Genomic DNA, 24648 nt, shown 5'->3' with positions numbered 1-24648 from the left:
ATCTTCTGGCGTCTGCCAAGGATGATGTGAGCGAAAGGTTTACCAGTGACGCTTAGGAGGGAGATTCCACGGTAGTTGTTGCAGTCACTTCAGTCTCCTTTGTTCTTATACATCATGCTGTAGTATCTCACACAGAAGACCAGCTTCAGAAACTGCTGGATCAGTTCTCCAAAGCGTGCAAGGACTTCGGGCTTTCCATCAGCCTAAAGAAGACAAATGTACTTGCTCAGGACGTTGCTGAACCTCCATCAAGCAGCACTGACAACTATACGTTAGAGGTCGTCCACAAGTTCATTTACCTCGGGTCCACCATCACTGACACCCTGTCATTGGAGTCTGAGCTAAATAGGAGGATCAGAAAAGCAGCCACAACTCTGTCCAGACTCAGTGAGAGAGTGTGGAATAACATCAAGTTGTACACCCACACCAAAATGCAAATCTACAGAGCCTGCATCCTCAGCACCCTCCTTTACGGCAGCGAGTCTTGGATCCTGTACGCCCGCCAGGAAAAGAGTTTGAACGTTTTCCACTTGCGCTGCCTCAGGTGCATCCTTGGGATATCATGAAAGGACAGAGTGACCAACACCGCTGTCCTCGAGCAAGCTGGAATCCCAATCATGCACACCCTCCTCAGGCAGCATTGGCTCCTCTGGCTTGGCCACATCCACAGGATGAATGATGGAAGGATCCCAAAAGACATCCTGTATGGTGAGCTAGCCTCTGGCAAAAGACTCCCAGTTGCGCTAGAAAGATGTTTGCAAGAGGGACCTCAGGGTGGTAGACATCGAGCCGGATGGCTGGGAGGAGCTGGCAGACGATTGCAGCAGATGGAGGCAGGAACTACACAAGGGCCTTCAGAAGGGTGAGATGAGGATCAGACAGCTAGCAGAGGAGAAGTGAGCCCACAGAAAGCACAGTATGGAACTGCCAGACACCTACTACACATGCAACAGATGCAGCGAGGACTGTCACTCTCATGTGGGCCTTCATAGTCACAGTCGACGCTGCAAATGATGAGCCCAAATGGAAATACGAAGGGCGCAATCCATAGTCTACGTAGACTGAAGGATGCTACTATTACCTTTCTTGCTTTTGTCAGGATCCTGAAATGTACCATCTCATGGTCGCTGCAGCCCAGGCTGCCACCCACTTCTATTTCCCCTACTAGTTCTGCCTTGTTTGTGAGCAGCAGGTCAAGCTGCGCACAGTCCCTGGTCGGTTCCTTCAGCACTTGTATCAGGAAGTTATCCCCAACATTTTCCAAAAACTTTCTGGATTATCTGTGTGCTGCTGTATTGATCTCCCAACAAACATCTGGGTGATTAACATCTCCCTTGAGAAACAGAGGCTGTCATTTGGAAGCTTCTTCTAGTTGTCTGAAGAAATCCTCGTCTTCCACAACTACTTGATCTGGTGGTCTATAGCAGACACCAACCACAACTTCACCTCTGTTGCTTCCTCTTCTGAGGTTAACCCAAAGACTCTAAACTGGCTTTTCTCCCTCCATATACTGGAGCTCTGAGCAATCATACTGCTCTCTCACATCCATCACAACTCCTCTTCCTTTTCTCCCCTGCCTGTCCTTCCTGAACAGTTTATATCCTTCCATGACAGTGTGCCAGTTATGTGAGTCATCCCACCAAGTCTCCGTTATTCCAATCAGCTCATACTTCTTTGACTGTAGCAGGGCCTCTAATTCTTCCTGTTTGTTTCCCAGGCTTCTTGCAATTGTGTGGAAACACATAAGAACATAAGAACATAAGAACATAAGAATGGCCATACTGGGTCAGACCAAAGGTCCATCAAGCCCAGCATCCCATCTGCCGACGGTGGCCAATGCCAGGCGCCCCAGAGAAGGAGAACAGAAGACAAGTGATTTATCTCCTGCCATCCATCTCCTGCCCTTGTTATGAAGGCTAGGGCACCATACTTTATCCCTGGCTAATAGCCATTTATGGACCTGACCTGCAAAAATTTATCAAGCTCTTTTTTAAACCCTAATAGAGTCCTGGCCTTCACAGCCGCCTCGGGCAAGGAGTTCCACAGGTTGACTGTGCGCTGTGTGAAGAAAAATTTCCTTTTATTAGTTTTGAACCCACTACCCATCAATTTCATTTGGTGTCCCCTAGTTCTTGTATTATGGGAAAAGGTAAATAATTTTTCTATATTCACTTTCTCCACACCATTCATGATTTTATATACCTCTATCATATCGCCCCTCAATCGCCTCTTTTCCAAACTGAAAAGTCCCAGTCTCTCTAGCCTCTCCCCATATGGGACCCTTTCCAAGCCCCTAATCATCTTAGTCGCCCTTTTCTGAACCTTTTCTAATGCCAATATATCTTTTTTGAGGTGAGGAGACCACATCTGCACGCAGTACTCGAGATGTGGGCGTACCATAGTTTTATATAGGGGAAGTATGATATCTTTTGTCTTATTATCGATCCCTTTTTTAATAATTCCTAACATCCTATTTGCCTTACTAACTGCCGCTGCACACTGCGTGGATGTCTTCAGAGAACTATCCACTATAACTCCAAGATCCCTTTCCTGATCTGTCGTAGCTAAATTTGACCCCATCATGTAGTACGTGTAATTTGGGTTATTTTTTCCAACATGCATTACCTTACACTTACCCACATTAAATTTCATTTGCCATTTTGCTGCCCAATCACTCAGTTTGCTGAGATCTTTTTGTAGTTCTTCACAATCCCTTTTGGTTTTGACTGTCCTGAACAACTTGGTGTCATCTGCAAACTTTGCCACCTCACTGCTTACCTCATTTTCCAGATCATTGATGAACAAGTTGAACAGGATCGGTCCCAGGACTGAGCCCTGGGGAACACCACTAGTTACCCCCCTCCATTGTGAAAATTTACCATTTATTCCCACCCTTTGTTTTCTGTCTTTTAACCAATTCCCGATCCATGAAAGGACCTTTCCTCCTATCCCATGACCACCTAATTTACATAAAAGCCTTTGGTGTGGGACCGTGTCAAAGGCTTTCTGGAAATCTAGGTATATTATGTCCACTGGGTGCCCCTTGTCCGCATGTTTATTAACCCCTTCAAAGAATTCTAATAGATTAGACAGACACGACTTCCCTCTGCAGAAACCATGCTGACTTTTGCCCAACAATTCGTGCTCTTCTATGTGCCTTGCAATTTTACTCTTTACTAGTGTTTCTACTAATTTGCCTGGTACTGATGTTAAACTTATCGGTCTATAATTGCCAGGATCTCCTCTAGAGCCTTTTTTAAATATTGGTGTTATATTGGCCGTCTTCCAGTCATTTGGTACCAAAGTGGATTTAAAGGATAGGTTACAAACCACTGTTAATAACTCCGCAATTTCACATTTGAGTTCTTTCAGAACCCTTGGGTGAATGCCATCTGGTCCTGGGGACTTGTTACTATTCAGCTTATCAATTAATTCCAAAACCTCCTCTAATGTCACTTCAATCTGAGTGAGTTCCTCAGATTTGTCGCCTAAAAAGGCTGGCTCAGATTTAGGAACCTCTGTAACATCTTCAGCCGTGAAGACTGAAGCAAAGAAATCATTTAATCGCTCCGCAATGGCACTGTCTTCCTTGATCGCTCCTTTTATATCTTTATCATCCAAGGGCCCCACTGCTTTTTTAGCAGGCTTCCTGCTTCTAATGTATTTAAAAAACATTTTACTATTGTTTTTTGAATTTTTGGCTAGCTGTTCCTCAAACTCTTTTTTGGCTTTTCTTACTACATTATGACAGTTAATTTGGGAGTGTTTATGTTCCTTTCTATTTTCCTCACTAGGATTTGACTTCCACTTTTTAAAAGCTGCCCTTTTCTCTCTCACTGCCTTTTTAACATGGCTGTTTAGCCATGGTGGTTCTTTGTTAGGTCTCTTACTGTGTTTTTTTATTTGGGGTATACATTTAAGTTGGGCCTCTAGTATGGTGTCTTTAAACAGTTTCCATGCAGCTTCCAGGGATTTTAGTTTAATTACTCTACCTTTTAGTTTCTGTTTAACTAGCTTCCTCATTTTAGTGTAATTCCCCTTTTTGAAATTAAATGCCAGAGTGTTTGACCGCTGCGGTGTTCTTCCCAACACAGGAATATTAAAAGTTATTATATTGTGGTCACTATTTCCAAGCGGTCCAGTAACAGTTACCTCTTGGACCAGATCCTGCGTTCCAGTCAAGACTAGATCGAGAATCGACTCTCCCCTTGTGGGTTCCTGTACTAGCTGCTCCAAGAAGCAGTCATTTAAGGCATCAAGAAATTTAATCTCTGAATCCCGTCCTGAGGTGACATGCACCCAATCAATATGGGGATAATTGAAATCTCCTATTATTACTGTGTTTTTTATTTTGATAGCCTCTCTAATCTCCCTCATCATTTCAGCATCACTATCACTGTCCTGGTTAGGTGGTCGGTAATATATTCCTAATGCCATATTCATATTAGAGGAATGAATTGTTATCCATAATGATTCTATGGAACATTTTGATTCCTTTAGGATTTTTACTTCATTTGATTCTATATTATCCTTCACATATAGTACCACTCCGCCACCCGCACGACCTGTTCTGTCTTTCCGATATAATTTATATCCCGGTATGATAGTGTCCCACTGATTGTCCTCATTCCACCATGTTTCTGAGATGCCTATTATGTCAACTTCCTCCTTTGATATGAGGTACTCCAGTTCACCCATCTTATTAGACAGACTCCTAGCATTAGTGTAAAAGCATGTTAGAAAACTACCACTATTTATATGTCCGCCTTTCACAGACGTGGTGGATTTTTTTATGCACGATTGTTTCACATCTGATCTTGCCCATATATTATTTCCCACGTTCCCTATCTTATATAATTAGCTGATTAGCCCACTTTCTCCTTTCAAATCAGGGGTCCTCCTTTGTTTTTCCTTCTTCCTTCCTCACTTACCTCAGGGCTTGTGTCACCATCCCCCCAACGAACCTAGTTTAAAGCCCTCCTCACTAGGCTTGTAAGCCTGCCCGCAAAGATGCTCTTTCCTCTCTTCCTTAGGTAGATCCTGTCACTTCCTAGCAATCCTTGTTCCTGAAATAGAATCCCATGGTGGAAGAAACCAAATCTCTCTCTCACTGACAGTACCTACGCAACCATGCATTTACTTCCCTGATTAGATGATCTGTACTCGGACCCCTTCCTTCAACAGGGAGGATGAGAACACCACTTGCACTCCATATTCCTTGATCTTCCTTCCAGGAGTTACATAATTTGCTGTGATCTGCTCAAGGTCGTTCTTTGCTGCATCATTAGTCCCTACATGTAGAAATAGGAAGGGGTAATAAGCTGCAGGTTTGATGATTTTTCTTCACTGTTCTTCTGTGTTCCTCTTCATTTTTGTTTTCTTTTGTCTTTTTTTTTCCTGGCCATGTCAGTGAACTAGTTACAAGTGGAATGAAACTGATGAGAATAGGGAAGGTCCCTGTTTCTTGTTCTTCTTTCTCTCTTTCCTGCTTCTTCTTTTTTTATAACTCGAATAAATATGTTATAAAGGTAGAAATATTTATAATAACCAATAACTAATTAACTATATCTATTTCCTATCTACAGCTCTGAGGGGAGAGGAGGAAGCTATGCTCCATCTGCAGCTGAGTGTGGTGATGAAGGAACTGAGGAGAGAACAGGGATGCATGCGCTGTCCCTGGTGGCACAAAGGTGCGTGCTGGGTTAGTGCGTGCACAGCCCCACTTAATACTGCTCTGGAAAAGTCTCCTCTGTGTCATGGTGCTGGGTGAGCCCACCACCTACTGTGGAGCACCCCAGGGCACAGCACTCAACGAAGAACAGGACTCCAGGCCAATTTACTTGAATATTAGTATAAATTAAAGTAAGTAATGTATAAGTGTGTATTCAGAGGTTTAAACTTCATGATGAAGATTAGAATGCTATTTCATTGTTTTCACTTGTCTATTGCTGTCATAATGTAGAAGCACACATTTACAGTGTAAATAAATATAACTAAATAAAAACTCATTAAGAAGCCTTTGAGAATGCTGACAAGGGACTATATCAGAAAAGGTGCAAATTCCAAAAAAAAAAAAAAAGGCCATTAGGCATGATGTCCTGAAGGTCAAAGACTCAAAATGCATTCTGCACTTACCAAAGGAAAAACCCATATGGGTAGACACTCTCGCCTTGCTTTCTGCATTAAGCTACTAGATTGAAAGAAAGATCCCTTACCTCTAGACTTTCTGGATTGTGTGGAGCCCTAAGAGACTTTTGGGAAACTAGCTGCTATTATTTGGAATTATACTGCCGTAAGCTCTGTGATAGACCTAGACCAGCTGCCTGCAGTAGTCTGGTAGAAGGTAAATACACTGGCCATTGGGTTAATAGCTTCTGTTACCTGAGGCTACGTCTACACGTGCAGCCAACATCGAAATAGCTTATTTCGATGTTGCGACATCGAAATAGGCTATTTCGATGAATAACGTCTACACGTCCTCCAGGGCCGGCAACGTCGATGTTCAACTTCGATGTTGCTCAGCCCAACATCGAAATAGGCGCAGCGAGGGAACGTCTACACGTCAAAGTAGCACACATCGAAATAGGGATGCCAGGCACAGCTGCAGACAGGGTCACGGGGCGGACTCAACAGCCAGCCGCTCCCTTAAAGGGCCCCTCCCAGACACAGTTGCACTAAACAACACAAGATCCACAGAGCTGACAACTGGTTGCAGACCCTGTGCCTGCAGCATAGATCCCCAGCTGCCGCAGAAGCAGCCAGAAGCCCTGGGCTAAGGGCTGCTGCCCACGGTGACCATAGAGCCCCGCAGGGGCTGGAGAGAGAGCATCTCTCAACCCCCCAGCTGATGGCCGCCATGGAGGACCCGGCAATTTCGACGTTGCGGGACGTGGATCGTCTACACGGTCCCTACTTCGACGTTGAACGTCGAAGTAGGGCGCTATTCCTATCTCCTCATGAGGTTAGCGACTTCGACGTCTCGCCGCCTAACGTCGAAGTTAACTTCGAAATAGCGCCTGATGCGTGTAGACATGACGGGCGCTATTTCGAAGTTGGTGCCGCTACTTCGAAGTAGCGAGCACGTGTAGACGCAGCTTGAGTGAGCAGGGCAGGGGCTGCTCCAGAGCTATCAGGAATGCACTAGAGCTAATTATGGCAGGGAGATACCATAAGATATCAGAAGCCAACAAAGAACTTGCTAGAACCAATTAATCAGAACACCTGAAGCCCCTTAAGAACCTGCTGGGACTAGTTTAAAAGAGTCCCCGTCATGGAGGGTGGCATGCTAGGAGTGGGAGTAAGGTGGCACACTGTGGAAGAGCTGGGAGGATGTGTGTGACTGAGAACTAAGAGAAAGGTGCTGGGAGGGGCTGTTTGGGGAAGTGGCTCAAGGAGAAGCTATGGCTCTCGTAGTGAAGAGAGAACTACCTGTTGCCACTGCCATTAGGGTCCCTGGTCTGGAACCCAACACAGAGAGTGGGCCTGGGTTTCCCCCACCCTCTGCACATGACTACAGGACATTCTCTGAGAGGAAAGATTGGGATTAAGGCAGGTTCTACGCCAAACCTATTGACTGGCCTATGGTAAAAGTAGCTCATTAGGCTCTGACCCTTGCCTCCAGATAGGGAAAGAGGCTACACTGACAGTCACAGTGAGCCTCTGAGGTAAGCCCTAATTGCTTAGAAGCACAGGACATGCTTCCCATAAGGCAAAGCCAGAGCTCTGCCACATCTCTCAGTAACTATATTCTCTTTTTCCCAGCTAATAAACATTAGTTGCTGTATCTACACATGCAAAAAACTTCGAAATAAATGGCCTTTTTCGAAAGAGTGGGAGGAGCGTCCACACATGTAAACCTGTCTTTAGAAAGAAAATCGAAAGAACAGGGTGCAGACTTTGAAATATGAGCCCCGATCCTGTATCAGGAAGATCACTCCCTTCGAAATAATAAATCGAAAGATTACATGGGTAGACACTCCACAGTCTGCTCTTCTGAAATACAGGTCTGCCATGGCGCCGATCCGCTGGAGCGTGGGGCCGCTCCAGCTGGCAGCAGCGGGGCTCTATGGTCCCTGTGTTCGGCTGCCTTAAAGCTGCACACACATAGGAAACCCGTGGCAGGAAGCTGAGAGCGTGCTAGGAGCACCCTGCACACTCTCTCCAGCCTGACAGCCCAGCAGCCACACGGCAAATAGCCAGGCCCCCTGCGAGCCCCATGCCTCCTCCCCCCGCCCCGAGCCCCCGCAAGGCTCCCGGGGGAGAAAGAAAAAAGGGCTCCCTCCTGGACAGAGCGGGAGCTGTGGGACCTCCTCAGCCTCTGGCAGGACGAGGAGGTCCTGCACCATATGGGCGTAAAGCGGTGCAATGCCGCAGCCTTCGGCCGACTGGCAATGGGCCTCCACACCAGGGGCCACCTGGAGCGTACCACGGAGCAGGTATGCTCCAAAGTAAAAGAACTCAGCCAGGGATATGCCCAGGCCAGGGACCAGGCTGGACACTCCGAGGCAGGACCAACAACATGCCCCTTCTACAGGGAGCTATGGAGTATCCTGGGGCCCCAGGAGAGTTCACCCCCCCCTCCCCCCGTGGCTTTCCTGGACACCTCCAGGGAGGAGCTGCAGCCAGAGGAGGAGGAAGAGCAGCCTGGATCGGGGACCCAGGAGGGTGAGGGGGACTGGTCAAGTGAGGAGGGGGAGCTGACCATTGTGATCCCCTCCTGCTCCTCCAGCTGGGCGACCAAGGGCCAGACATCTCCGGACGTTGCCGAGGGAGGGGCACACACCTACTCCACAGGGTGGAGGTGATGCAACAGCTAGGTGCCCGCACACGGAACTGGTGGTCCTGGGCTGCACACAGGCCAGCCCCCCACATGGGATGCGGCACCCCACAGTGTTGCACCAGCAAGGCCCAGCACCCGCCCCCAGTGGACAGAGCCATAAGCCGCACAGGTGTGGTGGCCAGTCGGTGCCGGATAGCGCCTGGGGCCCATGCACTGCAGGCCAGGAAGAGCCACCTACAGGAGAGACCCCTGGGGTCACACCCAGGCTGGGAGGCCCAGTCCAGGGGGACGGGGGGGTGGGACCAGTTGGTGCTCCTTGGAGGAGTCAGTGTCCCTTGGAGGGGCGGGGCCATGGGTGGGAGCCCCATGGGGTGGACGCAGATGGGTAGGCCACAGGCGGGTCCCCTCCATCCGGGGCACACTACTGACATGCTCTCCTCCTCTCCACACAGTCGCACCATCCAGGGACCAGGAGAGCCCCGCGCCATACCTCATCCTGGGGAGCCTGCCCACAGCCGTCAGAGGTGTCCGGACTCCACCCCAGGCAGCACACGGTCGGGGCCATGGCCGTTGGGCCCCCTGGAGGGCTGAGGAAGACCCAGCCACCCAGTGCCAGGCCGAGGTGGCCAAGGAGCACCTCCAGCTCACCCGGGCCGACATGGAGTGGCAGAGGGCGGCCTGGGATAGACTGCTGGACACCCTTGAGGGCATTGACCATGCTGTGTGGGAGTACACGGCCACTGTGGCCTGCCTCCTGGCCCCCCCGGCGTATCCCCCTGCTGGCTCTGCCCCCACCAAGCCTGCCCCCTCTGACCCCACCAGGCCCACCTGCCGGCAATATTTGCTGGTGGTACCGGCACCCTCCCCCACCACCAGGGACCCTGCCCCGGGGGGGGGGGGGGGGGGAAGGGGCTCTAGGGGCCAACAGGGTTTGCAGCCCACCACCCTGCCACAGAATGAGCACCTTGCCCCCCCCCCCGAGTTAGGTTCTCCCCTGCCCCCCCTCCAAGTTAGGTTTCCCCCTGCACATATTATTACAAACACCCAAGTTATATAAACGTTTCTTTATTATTCACCACTCCATGCTGTGCTCCTCGGTGGCTGGTGGGTGGTGGATGTGTGGGTGCGGTGCTGGGGTGGTGGTGGGGGTGGCAGGGATGGTGGGTGACAGATGTGCGTGGGATGTGAGTGTGCATGCGGGTCAGAGGTGGCCATTGGCAAAGGCCTGCCTGAGGGCCTTCCAAATGGAGTGGCTGTCTTGGTGGGCCTGGTGGATGGGGGCGGTGCCCAGCTGCTCATAGACAGTGCCAACCGGAGGGTCCCCCCAACCCCCCGGGGAGATAGGTGTCCCCCTTTCCCTCCACAATGTTGTGGAGGATGCAACAGGCGCCCACCACCTGGGGCACGCTGGGGACCCCGACCTCCAGCCATATGAGGAGACACCTCCACTGCCCCTTTAGACGCCTGAAGGCCCACTCCACCACATTGCGGGCGTGGTTGAGGCATTCACTGAATGCCTCCTGGGAGGGGTCGAGGTGTCCCATGTAGGGCCTCATGAGCCACGGCTGCAGGGGGTACGCCACATCTGCCACCATGCAGAGCGGCACAGTGACATCCTCTGCCACGGGGATCTCCCTCTGGGGGACGAATGTGCTGCCCCCCATGCGGCAGCAGAGGCCAGAGTTCCAGAAGACCTGGGCATCATGGGTGCGGCTGGCCCAGCCCACGTAGAGGTCGGTGAACCAGCCCCTCGCTCCCACCAGGGCCTGCAGCACAAACCGAATGGTAGCCCTTCCTATTCACGTATTGGCTGGCACTGTGTGGCGCAGATGGGGATGTGTGTGCCATCCAAAGCGCTGATGCAGTTCGGGAAGCTCAGGTCCTGGAAGCTGGCGATGGTGTTGTCCACATCCCCCAGGCAGATGACCCTATGGAGCAGCAGTGCGTTGATGGCCCTAATGACCTGCAGAGGGGGAAAGGGGACACGTGCTCTAGTGTGGGTGTGGCGGCCGTTGCCGTCCATCTCAGGACCATTCTGCCCCACTCCTGTCCGGCCCCTGGCCTGTGCAGCCCCCGCCCCCTCCCGTCCAGCCCCTGCCCCATCTGGCCTCTTGCAGGAGAGGGTTCACCTTGCCCCCCCACCCCCCCGCCCACCTCGCCCCACCTTACCTCCATAAGTACAGCCCTGACGGTGGCCTTGCCCACTCCAAACTGCTGACCCATTTCTCCAGGGTGAGGGCTGGCCGCATGCAGGTGTCCTGCTGCCGGAGTGTGGGGGTGAGCCAGTGGCAGATCTCGTCGAACATCTGCCTCAACATGCGGAAGTTCCGTAGCCACCTTTCCTCACCCCACTCCCCTAGCACCACACGCTCTCACCAGTCGGTACTGCTAGGGTGGGTCCAGAGGCGTCGGGGCACCTGGGGGGGTGCCTGGTGGTGCCCTGGTGGGAGGAGCTCTGTGGCCCCGGGGGGACCGTGCAGCCACCCAATGAGCTTGGGTGCAGCTGCAGCAAGGGTGCACAGCACTGACAGCAGGGTGTCCATGATAAGAGCGTCCTCCTGCAGGAGCTGTCATTGGGCCTCCGTGGTGGGCACGAGTGGGCTCTCCCAGGCTGGGCAGCACTCAGCTCATGCGGAGGGGAGGGAAGAGAGAGGGGTCCTTTAAAGGAGGTGGCTGGCTGCAGCCCCGAAAGGGCTTGTCTGCCATGGGACCCCGTCCGTGGCGTTTCCTGCCTCCCTTCTTTTGGAAGAGGGCTTGGAGCCATGTGGATGCTCTGTTTCGAAAGACCTCGACGGCACTTCGAAAGAGCAGATTGGAATGCTGATCTGAAAAATGGCAGTGGGTGCTCTCTTTTGATGGCTGCTTTTTCAAAAGCCGAACTTCAATTTTCACCCTTTTGAAAGGGTGCTTACATGTAGACACAGTTTTGTAAGTTTCCTTTAGAACTGGCTGCCAGTGCTGTTTCATCGTAAGCTCCAGAGTACCAAAGGGTCTGAAGTAAATGACTGTTCTCCTGGGACTGGGTGAAACCTAATATTGGGAGATTTTGAGTTTAAATAACCTTTGATCCCAAAATCCATTTTGTCTGGGTGGCAAAACAGGCTGGAGAAGGGAACAGTCTCTGAACTTTGTGATAGAAGATCACACTTGTTATGAACTTCATGAAACGTAATTATAGCATATACTACCAGTTGGGGGTGTCTGTCCTTAGTCTCTGACAGTCTTCTGTAATGTAGGCACTCATAGTTTTTATGCTATTTGGAGTATCATGGATTTATATAGTATAATAATTTCTGTTTTATTACCTATTCATTTGCTAATTATTCCTAACTTTCAGTTAGCTTCTGCTGAACACTGAAAAGATGTTTTGAGAACTATCCACAATGACTCCAAGATCTTTTTCTTGAGTGATACCAGCTAATTTAGACCTTATTTATGTTTTTATTTTGGGATTGTTTTCCACTATATATATTACTTTGCATTTATCAACACGTTGAATGCCATCTGTCATTTTGATGCCACGATACTAATTAACAGAAAGCTTTACTTAGAGTGCAGGAATTTCTTAAATCCTGCATTATTCTGTTACTGTGTTTGAGGCAACTGTCTCATCCCCAGGCATGAAAAGGATAAATATTCCAGCAACGCTTTGGCCTTTTCCCAGAATTATAAGGGGGAGAAGGCCAAAGTGCTGGAGAAGCCAACCCCTCACTGTCAGGTATATACAGCTGATACTTATTTGGATGTCTGTCCTTATTCTCTGATAGTCTTCCCTAAGGTACGCACTCAGAGTTTTTATGCTACCTTACAACTTCAGTATCTGAGAACCACAAGAGTTAGAGCTATGGAGTAGGGGTGCTCAGCCTTCTCTCTGGCTTCCCAGGGTAGGAAGCATAGGCAGTGAGTGACCCCACAGCCTGTGGAGGCAAGCTCCCCCAGCCACACCCTTTCTGCCTAAGGCCATCCCATTGTGGCCACAGATCTCTACCAAACTCACCCCTGTCCCACATACACATAATGGGACCACTGACCACCAGCCCAGGACAGTGAGCCTCTGGAGTTCCAGAGAGCCAGCAGATGGTGTGGCTGCAGCTTGTCCGAACCCCGGAGCTCTCGGGAGCCGGCAGGCAGCACAGCTGCAGCCCTCAACCTGCCTCCTTCAATCCATGCCACCACAAAGGAAGGCTGGGGGAGGATGCCTGAGGACCTTCAGTGAAGCATGGGTGGTGCCAAGTGAGGCAGTTTGGCAAGGAATTGCCTTGCCCAGCCTATGATACCTGCCTCCCATGATGGGAGGCAATAGGGTTTGGTTGGAACAGGTGCCATTTATTCATTGAAGATCATGGGATTTACCATACCCACTAATTCCTACCTTTCATTCTGCAATATCTGCTTGTTCAGAATTGCCTCGGCCAATCCAGACTCTATTCTCTCCAGTTGTCTCTTCACAGCATCAAACATGTTCACTTCCATCATGTCAAACACCACTGGCTTTCCATACCTGAAGGCAGAGGTCTGAGTGGTAGACCATCTGTACTACAGGATAGTACAGAAAACAGAAAAAACAATCTCTCTCTTTAAATGGGTATCAAGCATTACATGTCTGACCAACATTCCCTTTAGCACCATGTGGGATGGGGACTGGGGAGAAAAGACCCCCATAATCAGCCAGCATTTTCTTTTATGAATGAAAACCAGAAGTTCTACTTGTGAAAGAAGTGCAGCTATTTCTACATGCAGAGTGGTGGTGATGGGGGACTTCAACTATCCCAACATATGTTGGGAAACTAACACAGCGAGTCACAGACTTTCCAGAAAGTTCTTGGACTGAATGGATGACAATTTTTTATTTCAGAAGATGCAAAAAGCTACTGGGGGGAAGCAGTTCTAGATCTGATTTTAACAAATAGGGAGGAACTCACTGAGAATTTGAAAGTGGAAGGTAGCTTCGGAGAAAGCAACCCTCAAATCATAGAGTTCATGATTCTAAGAAATAGTGAAAGGGAGAACAGCAAAACAGAAACAATGGATTTCAGGAAAGCAATTTTGGTAAACTCAGAGAGCTGGTAGGTGAGGTACGCAGCACTTCATTAGGTTAATTCTCCCCGACTGCAACTTCAAAGCTTCAAAGTTTTGAGGAGTAAAGGGACTTCGAAGTAGTGTGGGCACTTCAAAGTGCCCGCAGCTACACACAGGCTGGCACTTTGAAGTTTGAAGCTTCAAAGTTGCTGTGGGGGAGAATCAGCCTAATGAAGTGCAGCGTGGTCACTGCAGCACTTCATTAGTAATCTCCCATCACCCTGATTAATGTGCCCCCTTTGAAGTTGGGGCAAGTGTGGACCCAGCCTAACAGAAAAAACAACTGATGAGAGTTGGCAGTTTTTCAAAGGGACATTACTAAGGGTCCAAAAGCAAGCTATACTGCTGCTTAGGAAAGATAGAAAGTATGTTAAAAGACGGCCTTGGCTTAGCCAGGAGATCTTACATGATCTCAAAATCAAAAAGGAGTCATATAAAAAGTGGAAATTAGGAGAAATTACAACAGATCAATATAAGCAAATGATACATGTATGCAGGGGCAAGATTAGAAAGGCCAAGGCACAAAACAAGTTCAAACCAGCTAGAGACAAAGTGCAACAAGAAGTAATTCTATAAATGTATTAGAACCAAGAGGAAGACCAAGGACAGGGTAGGCCCACTACTCAGTGAGGAGGGAGAAACAATATCAGGAAACTTGGAAATGGCAGAGATGCTTAATGATTTTCTTGTTTCTGTCTTCACCAAGGCGGCTGATGCAGAACTGCCCAACATGGTGAATGGTAGTGGGAAGGGGGCAGGCACAGAAGACAAAGTGAAAAAAGAACATTTGAAAAATTACTTAGAAAAATTAGATGTCTGCAAGTCACCAAGGCCTGATAAAATTCATCATAGAATACCTAAGGAGATGATAGAGGAGGTTTCTGAGCCTTTAGCTATCATCTTTGAAAAGTTCTGGAAGTTGGGAGAGATTCCAGAAGACTGGAAAAGGGCAAACATAGTACCCATCTATAAAAAGGAAAAAAGAACAATCCAGAAAACTACAGACCAGTCAGTTTAACTTTCATTTCAGGACAGATAATGGAGTAAATAATTAAGAAATTCATCTGCAAACATCTGGAAGAAAATAAGGTGATAAGTAACAGCCAGCACGGATTTATAAAGAACAAATTATGCCAGATCAATCTGATAGCTTTTTTTGACAGGATAACAAGTCTTGTGGGTAAGGGGAAAGCAGTGGATGTGGTAGACCTAGACTTTAGTAAGGCTTTTGACACAGTCTGACATGATCTTCTTATTAATAAACCAAGCAAATACAACTTAGATGGGGCTATTATAAGGTGGGTGCATAACTGGCTGGATAACCATTCTCAGAGACTAGTTATTAATGGTTCGCAGTCATGCTGGAAGGACACAACAAGTGGGGTTCCACACGGATCTGTTTTGGGACTGGTTCTATTCAATATCTTCATCAACGATATAGATATTGGCATAAAGAGTACGTTTATTAAGCCTGCAGCTGATACCAAGCTGGGGTTGCAACTGCTTTGAAGGATAGGGTCATAATTCAAAATGATCTGGACAAACTGGAGAAATGGTCTCAGGTAAACAGGATGAAGTTTAATAAGGAGAAATGCAAAGTGCGCCACTTAGGAAGGAACAATCAGCTTCATCCATATAGAATGGAAATGACTGTCAAGGAAGGAGCACTGTGGACAGGGATTTAGGGTTCATAGTGGACCACAAGGTAAACATGAGTCAACAGTGTGATGCTGTTGCAAAAAAAGCAAACAAGATTCTAGGATGCATAAACAGGAGATGGTCCAAAGAAGAGCAACAAGAATGATTAAAGGTCTAGAGAACATGAGATATGAGGGAAGACTGAAAGAACTGGGCTTGTTTAGTTTAGAAAAGAAAAGACTTAGCGGGGACATGATATTAGTTTTCAAGTACCTTATAGAGGGTTACAAAGAGGAGGGAAAAAAATTGTTCTCCTTTGCCTGTAAGGATAGGACAAGGAGCAATGGGCTTGAACTACAGAAAGAGGGGTTTAGATTAGACCGTAGGAAAAACTTCCTAACTGTAAGGGTGGTTAAACATTGGAATAAATTACCTAGGGAGGTTGTGGAATCTTCATCACTGGAGATTTTTAAGAGCAGGTTAGATAGACACCCATCGAGTATACTCTAGATGGTGCTTGGTCCTACCGAGAGGGCAGGGAACTGGACTCGATGTCCTCTTGAGGTCCCTTCCAGTTCTAGTGTTCTATGATTCTATGATTCCTCACAGCCACATGCACTACCAGCTAAGGATTTTATTCCTCCATCTCACTCATATTCACCATCTGAGATAATCCAGAGCACAAATCTATGGTGCAGCCAAGGCTGCAATCCTGCCCTCCCATGGCAGGTGCTCTACCTCCTACCTGATAGCCCCCAACAAAGCCAGTCGAATAATTTCTGTGTTCATATCATTTGGGTTCAGTGTGTTCAAGTAATTAGTGTCTCGATACCGCAGGAAAGTTGCAGCCTGTCCAGATGGATCGATGATTAATGGCCATCTGTATGTAAAGAAGACACATACGCCCATCATTAGTGGTAATAGGGAACTAAGCATCTGAACTACAGCTGAAAGATGAAACACCAAAACTCAATATAGTCAAAAAAATATTCCCCCCACCCCAAACACACTCACCTGCTGAAGAACCAGTCACTCACTCCAACTACCCAGGAAGAAACCTGGTATTATCCCAGAATTTGACATTCCTGTCTGTACCCCAAAACGTACAGTACCGCAGTCAGCAAATTTGTATGTTCAGCCATTGCCAGCTGAAACCCAAACATCACAGAGCTAAGAATACTCTTAGGCCTTTGTGAAAAAAGGTCAAACAACAACATACGTGCAGTTTGTTAATCAGACTGGAAGGTTTGGAAAGTTATGGAAGACAGTGGCCGTGTCTACACTAGCCAAAAACTTCAAAATGACCATGCAAAGTCCCCTTATCTGCTCATAGGCATAAGGGGACTTCAAAGTAGCCAGGGTCCTTTCAAAAAGGAGCCCCGTCTGGATGAGCCATGCGGTGGTGAGCCGCATCAATTTTGAAGTGCCGTGGCCGCTGGCATGCTAATGAGGTGCTGAATATGTATTTCAGTGCTTCATTACTAAACTTTGAAATGGCCATTTGCGTGGCAATTTCGAAGTTTTTGGCTAGTGTAGACGTAGCCAGTGAGTGAAGAGCATCTTTGGCTTTAGGTGCCCAGGCTTATTTTTGTTATGGCTGTGGCTCTGGCCGAAGTGCATTAGACACCCATAGCCACGTGGAGAGCTGTTTTAGCTATTGATAACGCCACCTTCATAATAGACTGGAGGAGTGGTCATTTGTTATCTGGGAGATCATGCATGAGATCTTTAATTTGTCTTAATTAGCGTGATCATAATTGGCAAGGAGGGCTGTATACTTCGATATGCAAAACTGGATCATAGCAGAGGAGTACACTGTATGGCCAAAGTTGTCTACGCATTTGTGCTCCTTGTCACTGAGGGTAGATTTAAACTGTGGCTTCTTAGTCCTGTGATTTACCAAATCCACCACCAGTGAATTAGGCTGTGGATGTGCAAAGATAAAATTCATATCTTTTTCAGGGACAAAATATTTTCTGTCTGCTCTGTGATTCATGGGCAGGACAGAGGTTGGGATCTGCCAGAGAGCATCCAATGGTTTGAGGATAGCCTCATTAATAGGTGGTACTATCTTTGAGGATGCTGTGGGTTGTAGTACAGTCAATAAACAATACTGTTTGTTTTGGACCTCCTGTAAAGTGATATCTTGTGATTGAATAACCTATTTAAAGAGCTCCTGAAATTGTTTCAGATCATCCACAGGTGGAGAAGGCGTGATCTGGAATAGCGCCTCATCTTGTATAGACCTAGATTCATGTGAGCACTCTGAATCTGAGACTACATCTACATTACGAGATAAAATCAAATTAAAGGAGTTAGCTTAATATTAAAATGTCACTGTCTTCACTGTAAATACCATTACCTTGATTTTTTGAGCCCTAATATTGATAACAAAATGTTGATATTATGGGATTGGTATAGCATCAATTTTGAATTTATAAATTTGAATAAAGGCTAGTGTGGAAGTGCTATGTCTTTAATTTTAATTTATCAGCCTCCAGACTTGTCCTGTATGTATACCACAAAGCTATGCAGCTATCCTCCATGTATGGATGCTTCCTCCTCCACGGCTCTCCATCCAGGTGCTCAAGAATAAGGTCACAGGAAGCCTGTGAATTTCTGATTGAATTAGAATTTGAATTTGAATTCAGCAGTGCCCAGGCCTGCAAGTACAAAGGGTACCCATAATGAAAAATTTTTTTTGCCCATCACATTGCACTGCATTAGTAGCAATTGCATTGGTAGCCATTTCCTGCAATCATGAGCACTCAAGGTAGTGATCTGCCTAGTACTACTCAGGTTCACAAGAGAGCCCCAGCATGGGCCCACCAGGAAATTCTGGATCTTCTTGTGATTTGGGGAGACCAACTGATGGCAAAGAGACTTTGGGAGGCCAAGAGAAACTTGGCAATCTATGAGCAGATGTCGTGTGATGTGACCACCAGAGGTTACTCCCAGGAGTCTGTGCAATGCTGGTTGAAGGTGAAAGAACTCCAACAGGCTATCAAAAAGTCTGGGAAGCTAACCAGCGGTCAGGAGAAGCTCCATAGACCTGCCGCTGTTCTACTTACTGCAACTTAACTCCCTCCCACCACTTAAAAGCATTCATTCATTAAGACACGGTAGTATTTATTGGCATTATGACAGGGAAATACATCAGCAGCACGTGTGTTACAGACCATTCATGAAGCTATGTTTTAAAGTGTCCCTTATTGCTGCTGCCTCAGTGTGATTATTAGTGGATGATTGTGTAGGAGGCTGCGAGTAAGCCCTGCCAATGGCCTCAGCTTCGAATTTCCAGATGGATGGGAATGTCTCATGACTGGCTTCACAAATGTTGTGCAAAATAGCACACACTGTATGGGGCCATTAGTTTTAGAAATATCCAAATGGGTCAATAAGCATCTGAACCTCGCTTTTAAATGGCCAAAGGTGCATTCTACCACCATTGTGCACCTGCTGAGTCTCTGACTGAAGTTTTCCTTGATGGAGTCCAGGGCTTCTCTGTAGGGTTTTGTAAGGCAAGGGAGAAGAGGGTAAGCAGGGTTGCCCAATATTACAATAGGCATCTCCACATCACCAGTCATGATTTTCCAGTCTTGGAAAAAAGTCCCATCCAGGAGCTTTCTGTACTGCTCAGAATTTTGGACGATGTGTACATTATGAACCCTTCCTGACCATCCAATATTGATGTTGGTGAAACAACCTTTGTGATCTACCAACCCAACAAAACCACAGAGAAGTACCCCTTTCTATTTATATACTCAGAGGCCAGATGGTCCGGGACCGTGATGGGCGTGTGTGTGCCATCTATTGATCAAGTGCAGTTAGGAAACCCCATGGCAGCAAAGCCATCCACTAGTGCCTGTACATCTCCCATGGTCACAGTTTTCCTTAGGAGATGCCCACAGATTGCATGGGCCACCTGCACCATCATGGACTCCACCGTAGATCTGCCCACCCCAAACTGATTTGCCACTGACCGGTAACTGTCGGGCATTGCAAACTTCCACACAGCAAGTGCCACTCACTTTTGAACTGTTAAAGCCAGCCTCATTCTTATGTTGCTGCACTTCAGGGCAGGGATCAGCACATCACAAAGCTCCATAGAAGTGGAGTTGCACATGCAAAAGTTCTGCAGCCACTGCTGGTCATCCCAGGATTACAAAACAATGTGGTCCCACCAGTGTGTGCAGGTCTCACAAGTCCAAAATCACCACTCCACTGTCACCAATGAATCCAGGGCAGCCAGAAGCTGTGAGTTCGTGCACTGCAGTTGTGAGAGTTCCTCTTCAGAACCATCACATCATCACCATCATCATCATGATACTGAACCATCAATGAGCTTTGTAATTGAATGCAAAATTACACGACAGCCAGTGTGGTTGCCAAAATGATATGTGCTACGAGATGAAGCATTTGAGGGGCCCATGCTTGTTCTGGCAGAGAAAATGCTTCAGGAAATGGCATTCTCTCCAGATAATTTTTGTGCGGTTACTGAGTACTCTGAATTCTGGGACAGTGTTTTGCATTCTGGGATTCAAACATGAAATACCCAAAAGCAACCAGGGCTAAGGCACTGTGGGATAGGTAACCACAATGGACTGCTCATGCTGTTGAAAGTGCATAGGGCAATGGGAGGTGGAAACTTGACATGGAAAAATGGTGGGTCAAATTCTAAGAAGCTTTGTGGACACTTAAATTCGAATGCGTAAGAATGAGGTTAAAAATCGAATTTATTAAAAATCGAATTTATCTTGTCATGTAGATGCAGCCTGAATGAGATATGTCCCCATGCTCATTGGAACCCGCTTGAGAGATTACTGAGGGTGGGTGAGTTGGTGAGGTGTGTGATGAGATGGTGGGCAAGCACCTTGAAGTGTGGTGTCTTTGAGGTGTTGCGTGGCTGGATGACAAGTATGAGAGGAATGTGGTCTGTAGCCCTCCCTTGAATCCCAAGGGCCTCACTGTGGTGGGAAGTGGTGTGGGTGATGCAGTCATGGCTGGTTTGCTCACACGGGATATTGCATGAGGGAATGGTCTCTGTATGATTGCCGCAAAGCCTGTGATAGAGAAGGATACAAGCAGCATGATGAGAGCTTGCTTCTGTGCACACTGCCATAATCAGATCTTGGGGATAATAGCACGGGTGAGTGGGGGCACTCTGTGGCACAGTACTGGGCTCCCACACTTTAAAGCATAGTGTGCCTGTATCAGGCTGCACAGATTTCTGTGGCTGCCTCATTCTGTGCTGAGCTGTATTGTGCCTGTTGCTCTGGCACAGAGGGGAAGCATGTTGGAAGTAGTGGTGGAGGCATTTGCAGCTTCTCCAAAGCCAATGCCTCAGCAGCACCATCTGATGTGGTTGCTCTGGTCTCTGCCTCAGTTGTCCTGTTGAAGGCAGACAACTGCGTTTCTCCACCGTGCAAGACACAGACGGCATCAGGGAACACGGGGCTTGTGGGCAACACCATTGACGAGTGTGCTGAAGAAAGCTTATTGTCCTGAGAGCCCTTGTGGGGTACTGGTCCTGCCTTGTCAGAGGGCTTTCGTGACACTTGCATCTAATTTGGTTTATCCAGTGGTGGGAGAAGAGACTTCTCCCAAAGAGTTACTTTCTGCTGCATTTCATGGTCTTTCCTGGCCCTTGCTGGCATGCTGAGGCAGTGAGGCTACTTGCTGGTGATGTGTGTGCTTCCCCCAATCACTTAGTGCATGAAGTATCCCTGTCCAACATGGGCATTGAGGGTCTGGATATATCATGTTTTTTAAAGCCAGGAGAGTTTGGCATGATGATAGGAAAAAACTCAGTGCAGCAGCCACCACTTTTTTTTCCTGCAGTTATGGTACTAGTATAGTGGTAGGATTAAAATTTTAAATAGGTAAAGTTGGGAAATAAAATATTTCTATGTTCTCTGTCAGGAACAGGGAGCTACTCCAAGATCTGTCTCAGCCAGCGGATGACAGAAAAGGAACTGAAAGGGGACTTGCACCACGTGTGCACTCCACAGAGCAGCTGCAGCACAAGACACACAGTGCGCATGCACAAAAAAATGGGGTACTATTCTGACAAATCTTCTGATCAGCAGCACAAGGGTGCTGCAAGACTGAAAGTGGAGAACCCCCACAGATCACTCGAAGAACTATAACTTTACATACAAACATGGCACAGATAAACAAGGAGCATAACAAGATTCAGGGCATTAACAGATTTCACTAGACACCTTGCTTGGCCCACCTGGCACAAGATTTGGTGCAAACTTAGTACAGTAGTCACAGAAATGACTTTATATTTAATTTAAAAATCCAGTAATGTCACATGTGCACACTTAAAAAAAAGCAGTCCAGTAGCACTTTAACAAAATAATTTATTAGGTGATGAGCTATCATGGGACAGACCCAATTCTTCAGATCATAGACATACCAGAACAGACTCAATATTTAAGGCACAGAGAACCAAAAATAGTAATCAAGGTTGACAAATCAGAAAATATATTGTCAAGGTGAGCAAATCAGAGAGTAGAAGCAGAGTCAAGAATTAGATAAAGCCAAGTATGCATAAGAGCCCCTATAATGACCTAGAAAATTCCCATCCCAGTTCAAACCATGTGTTAATGTGTTGAATTTGAATATAAAAGAAAGTTCAGCAGCCTCTCTTTCCAAACTGTTGTGAAAATTTCTCTTTGGTAAAACGCACTTTCAGGTCATTATGAGAATGGCCCACTCCATTAAAGTGCTGGCTGACAGGTTGGTGAATCAGGAGTGCTTTTATGTCTGTTTTATGCCCATTAACTCTTTGTCTAAGAGAGTTTGAAGTCTGTCCAACATACAAAGCATCTGGGCATTGCTGGCACATGATGGCATATATGATCTTAGTTGAGGAACATGAGAATGTTCCCATGGTTCTGTGAATAACCTGGTTAGGTCCAGTGATGGTATCTCCAGAATAGATATGCGGACAAAGTTGGCAACAGAGCTTGTTGCAAGGAAAAGTTCCAGGACTCGTGTTCCTGTGGTATAGACTGTGGTTGTGGGTGAGAATCCTCATAAGGTTGGGAGGTTGTCTGTAGGAGAGAACAGGCCTGTCACCTAGGGCCTTCTGGAGTGTGGCATCCTGATTAAGGATAGGCTGTAGGTCTTTAATAATGCGTTGCAGTGGTTTGAGTTGGGGGCTGTAGGTAATGACCAGTGGTGTTCTGTTCTTGGCTTTTCTGGGCCTATCTTGGAGTAGCTGGTCTCTGGGTATTAGTCTGGCCCTGTCAATTTGTTTTTTCATTTCTCCTGGTGGGTAATTCAAGTTTATGAACATTTGGTTAAGATCTTGTAGTTTTTGGTTTCCGTCAGTAGGATCAGAGCAAATGCGATTGTACCTAAGGGCTTGACTGTAAACAATGGATCTAGTTGTGTGTGAAGGATGGAAGCTGAAAGTCTGTAGGTAAGTATTTTGATCCGTGGGTTTCCAGTAGAGTGTGGTACTGATCAGGCCATCCTTGATTTGTACTATAGTGTCCAGGAAATGTATCTCTTACATGGAGATCCATCAACTACATGAAAAAACTCACCTAGATCCAGACAGACATAATCTTTCTCTCCAAATGCAAGAAAATTGACATTGTACACAAAAGACTGAGAGTGAAAAGCCCATTACAATCAACGTACTACACCGACTACAGTGAGCATCTATGGCATACTCTCTCTAAGAAACTGAGGAACCACTTGATCAAAATCCTTTATAATAAACAAAAGATAATTAAAAATGAACTCTCTGAATTTGAAATTCTCATCAAAACAATCAGACATCCATGCAAGACCCCACAGAATGAGACTTTACTTGTACTAGACAAGAAATTTATAAAACACACTTCCACTTCCTACAAAAAAGAAAAGACAAAAAGTTTTCTAAATTATTTCATACCTCAGGGTACTGCAACTACAACAACAACAGCTCAACTAACAATGTTGTTAACCTTTCCAGCTACCAACTCAGCTCAGCAGAAGCGTGTCTCTTATCCCAGGGGTCTTTTCTTCTGCCCCACTTCCTTCATGAACTTAATACAATTCCGTGGTGACCTTCAAGCCTTCTTTCACCTCCTCCATCTAAAGGAATTCTTCCAACACACCTATGAAGAACAGTCTGACTGTCTCAAACTCCCCCCCCCCCCACCAACACCAAAAGAAGAAGAACTCTGTGTGGACTGCCACTGATGGTCATAGTGAAAGTCTGGATTTCTACATACAATGCTTCTTCAACCGTGCTCAGACTGACATTATACGCAAATAATGCCAAATGAGACACAGTCTCAACTATGCTGAACACTATGCTGTCCAGAGTCTCAAAAATAATCCAGCCATTATAATCAAACCAGCTGACAAAGGGGGTACTGTTGTCATCATGAATAAGTCAGACTATGAACAGGAGGCAGCCAGACAACTCTCCAACACCACATTTTACAGATCTCTCTCCTCTGACCCCACTTTGGAATTCCAAAACAAATTACAACTACTACTTAAGGAACTCCCTGCTGCTACTGGGGACCTCATTCACTCAGACACACCATCTGAGCCCCAGCCTGGATTATTCTATTTACTTCCCAAAATCCACAAACCTGGAAACCCTGGACACCCTATCATTTTGGGTAGTGGCACCCTTACCACCAGACTATCCAGTAATGTGGACTCCCTCCTCAAACCCTATGCCACTAACACTCCCAGCTATCTCCGAGATACCACTGACTTCCCGAGGAAATTACAAAACTTCGGAAAAGTTCCTGACAACACCATCCTTGCCACCATGGATTTAGAGGCTCTGTACACTAATATTCCACACAAAGACTGATTACAAGCGATCAGGAATACCATCCCTGATGTCACCGCAGCCAGTCTGGCATCTGATCTCTGTAACTTTGTTCTCACCCACAATTATTTCTGATTTGAGGACAATTTATACGTCCAAATTAGTGGAACTGCTATGGGCACCCACATGGCCCCACAATATGCTAATATATTTATGGCTGACCTGGAACAACGATTCCTCAGCTGTCATCCCATTACCCCTCCTCTACTTACAATACATGATGGGAATAAGGGGACTTCGAAGTAGGTGGTGTCCTTTCGAAAAGGAGCCCCGTCTGGACGAGACGCGCGGCGGCAAG

General features: G+C 47.0%; 1 protein-coding gene across 1 annotated transcript in view; it reads right to left on the bottom strand.

The window, feature by feature from the left end:
* The window catches only part of IQANK1 (IQ motif and ankyrin repeat containing 1), a 216658-nt gene that overhangs the window by 4244 nt on the left and 187766 nt on the right, over window positions 1-24648 (bottom strand). Inside the window, exons 12-13 of the mRNA XM_074985540.1 lie at window positions 16242-16376; window positions 13152-13280 (exon numbers count right to left, since the gene is read on the bottom strand). Of these exons, the coding sequence (XP_074841641.1) occupies window positions 13152-13280; window positions 16242-16376 (264 nt within the window). The remainder of the gene's footprint in view (window positions 1-13151; window positions 13281-16241; window positions 16377-24648) is intronic.

The sequence above is a fragment of the Carettochelys insculpta genome, chromosome 2 (assembly GCF_033958435.1).
Source record: "Carettochelys insculpta isolate YL-2023 chromosome 2, ASM3395843v1, whole genome shotgun sequence".
NCBI lineage: Eukaryota > Metazoa > Chordata > Testudines > Carettochelyidae > Carettochelys > Carettochelys insculpta.
The sequence above is the reverse complement of the archived record's forward strand: the minus strand, read 5'-3'. Positions and strand labels throughout refer to the sequence as shown.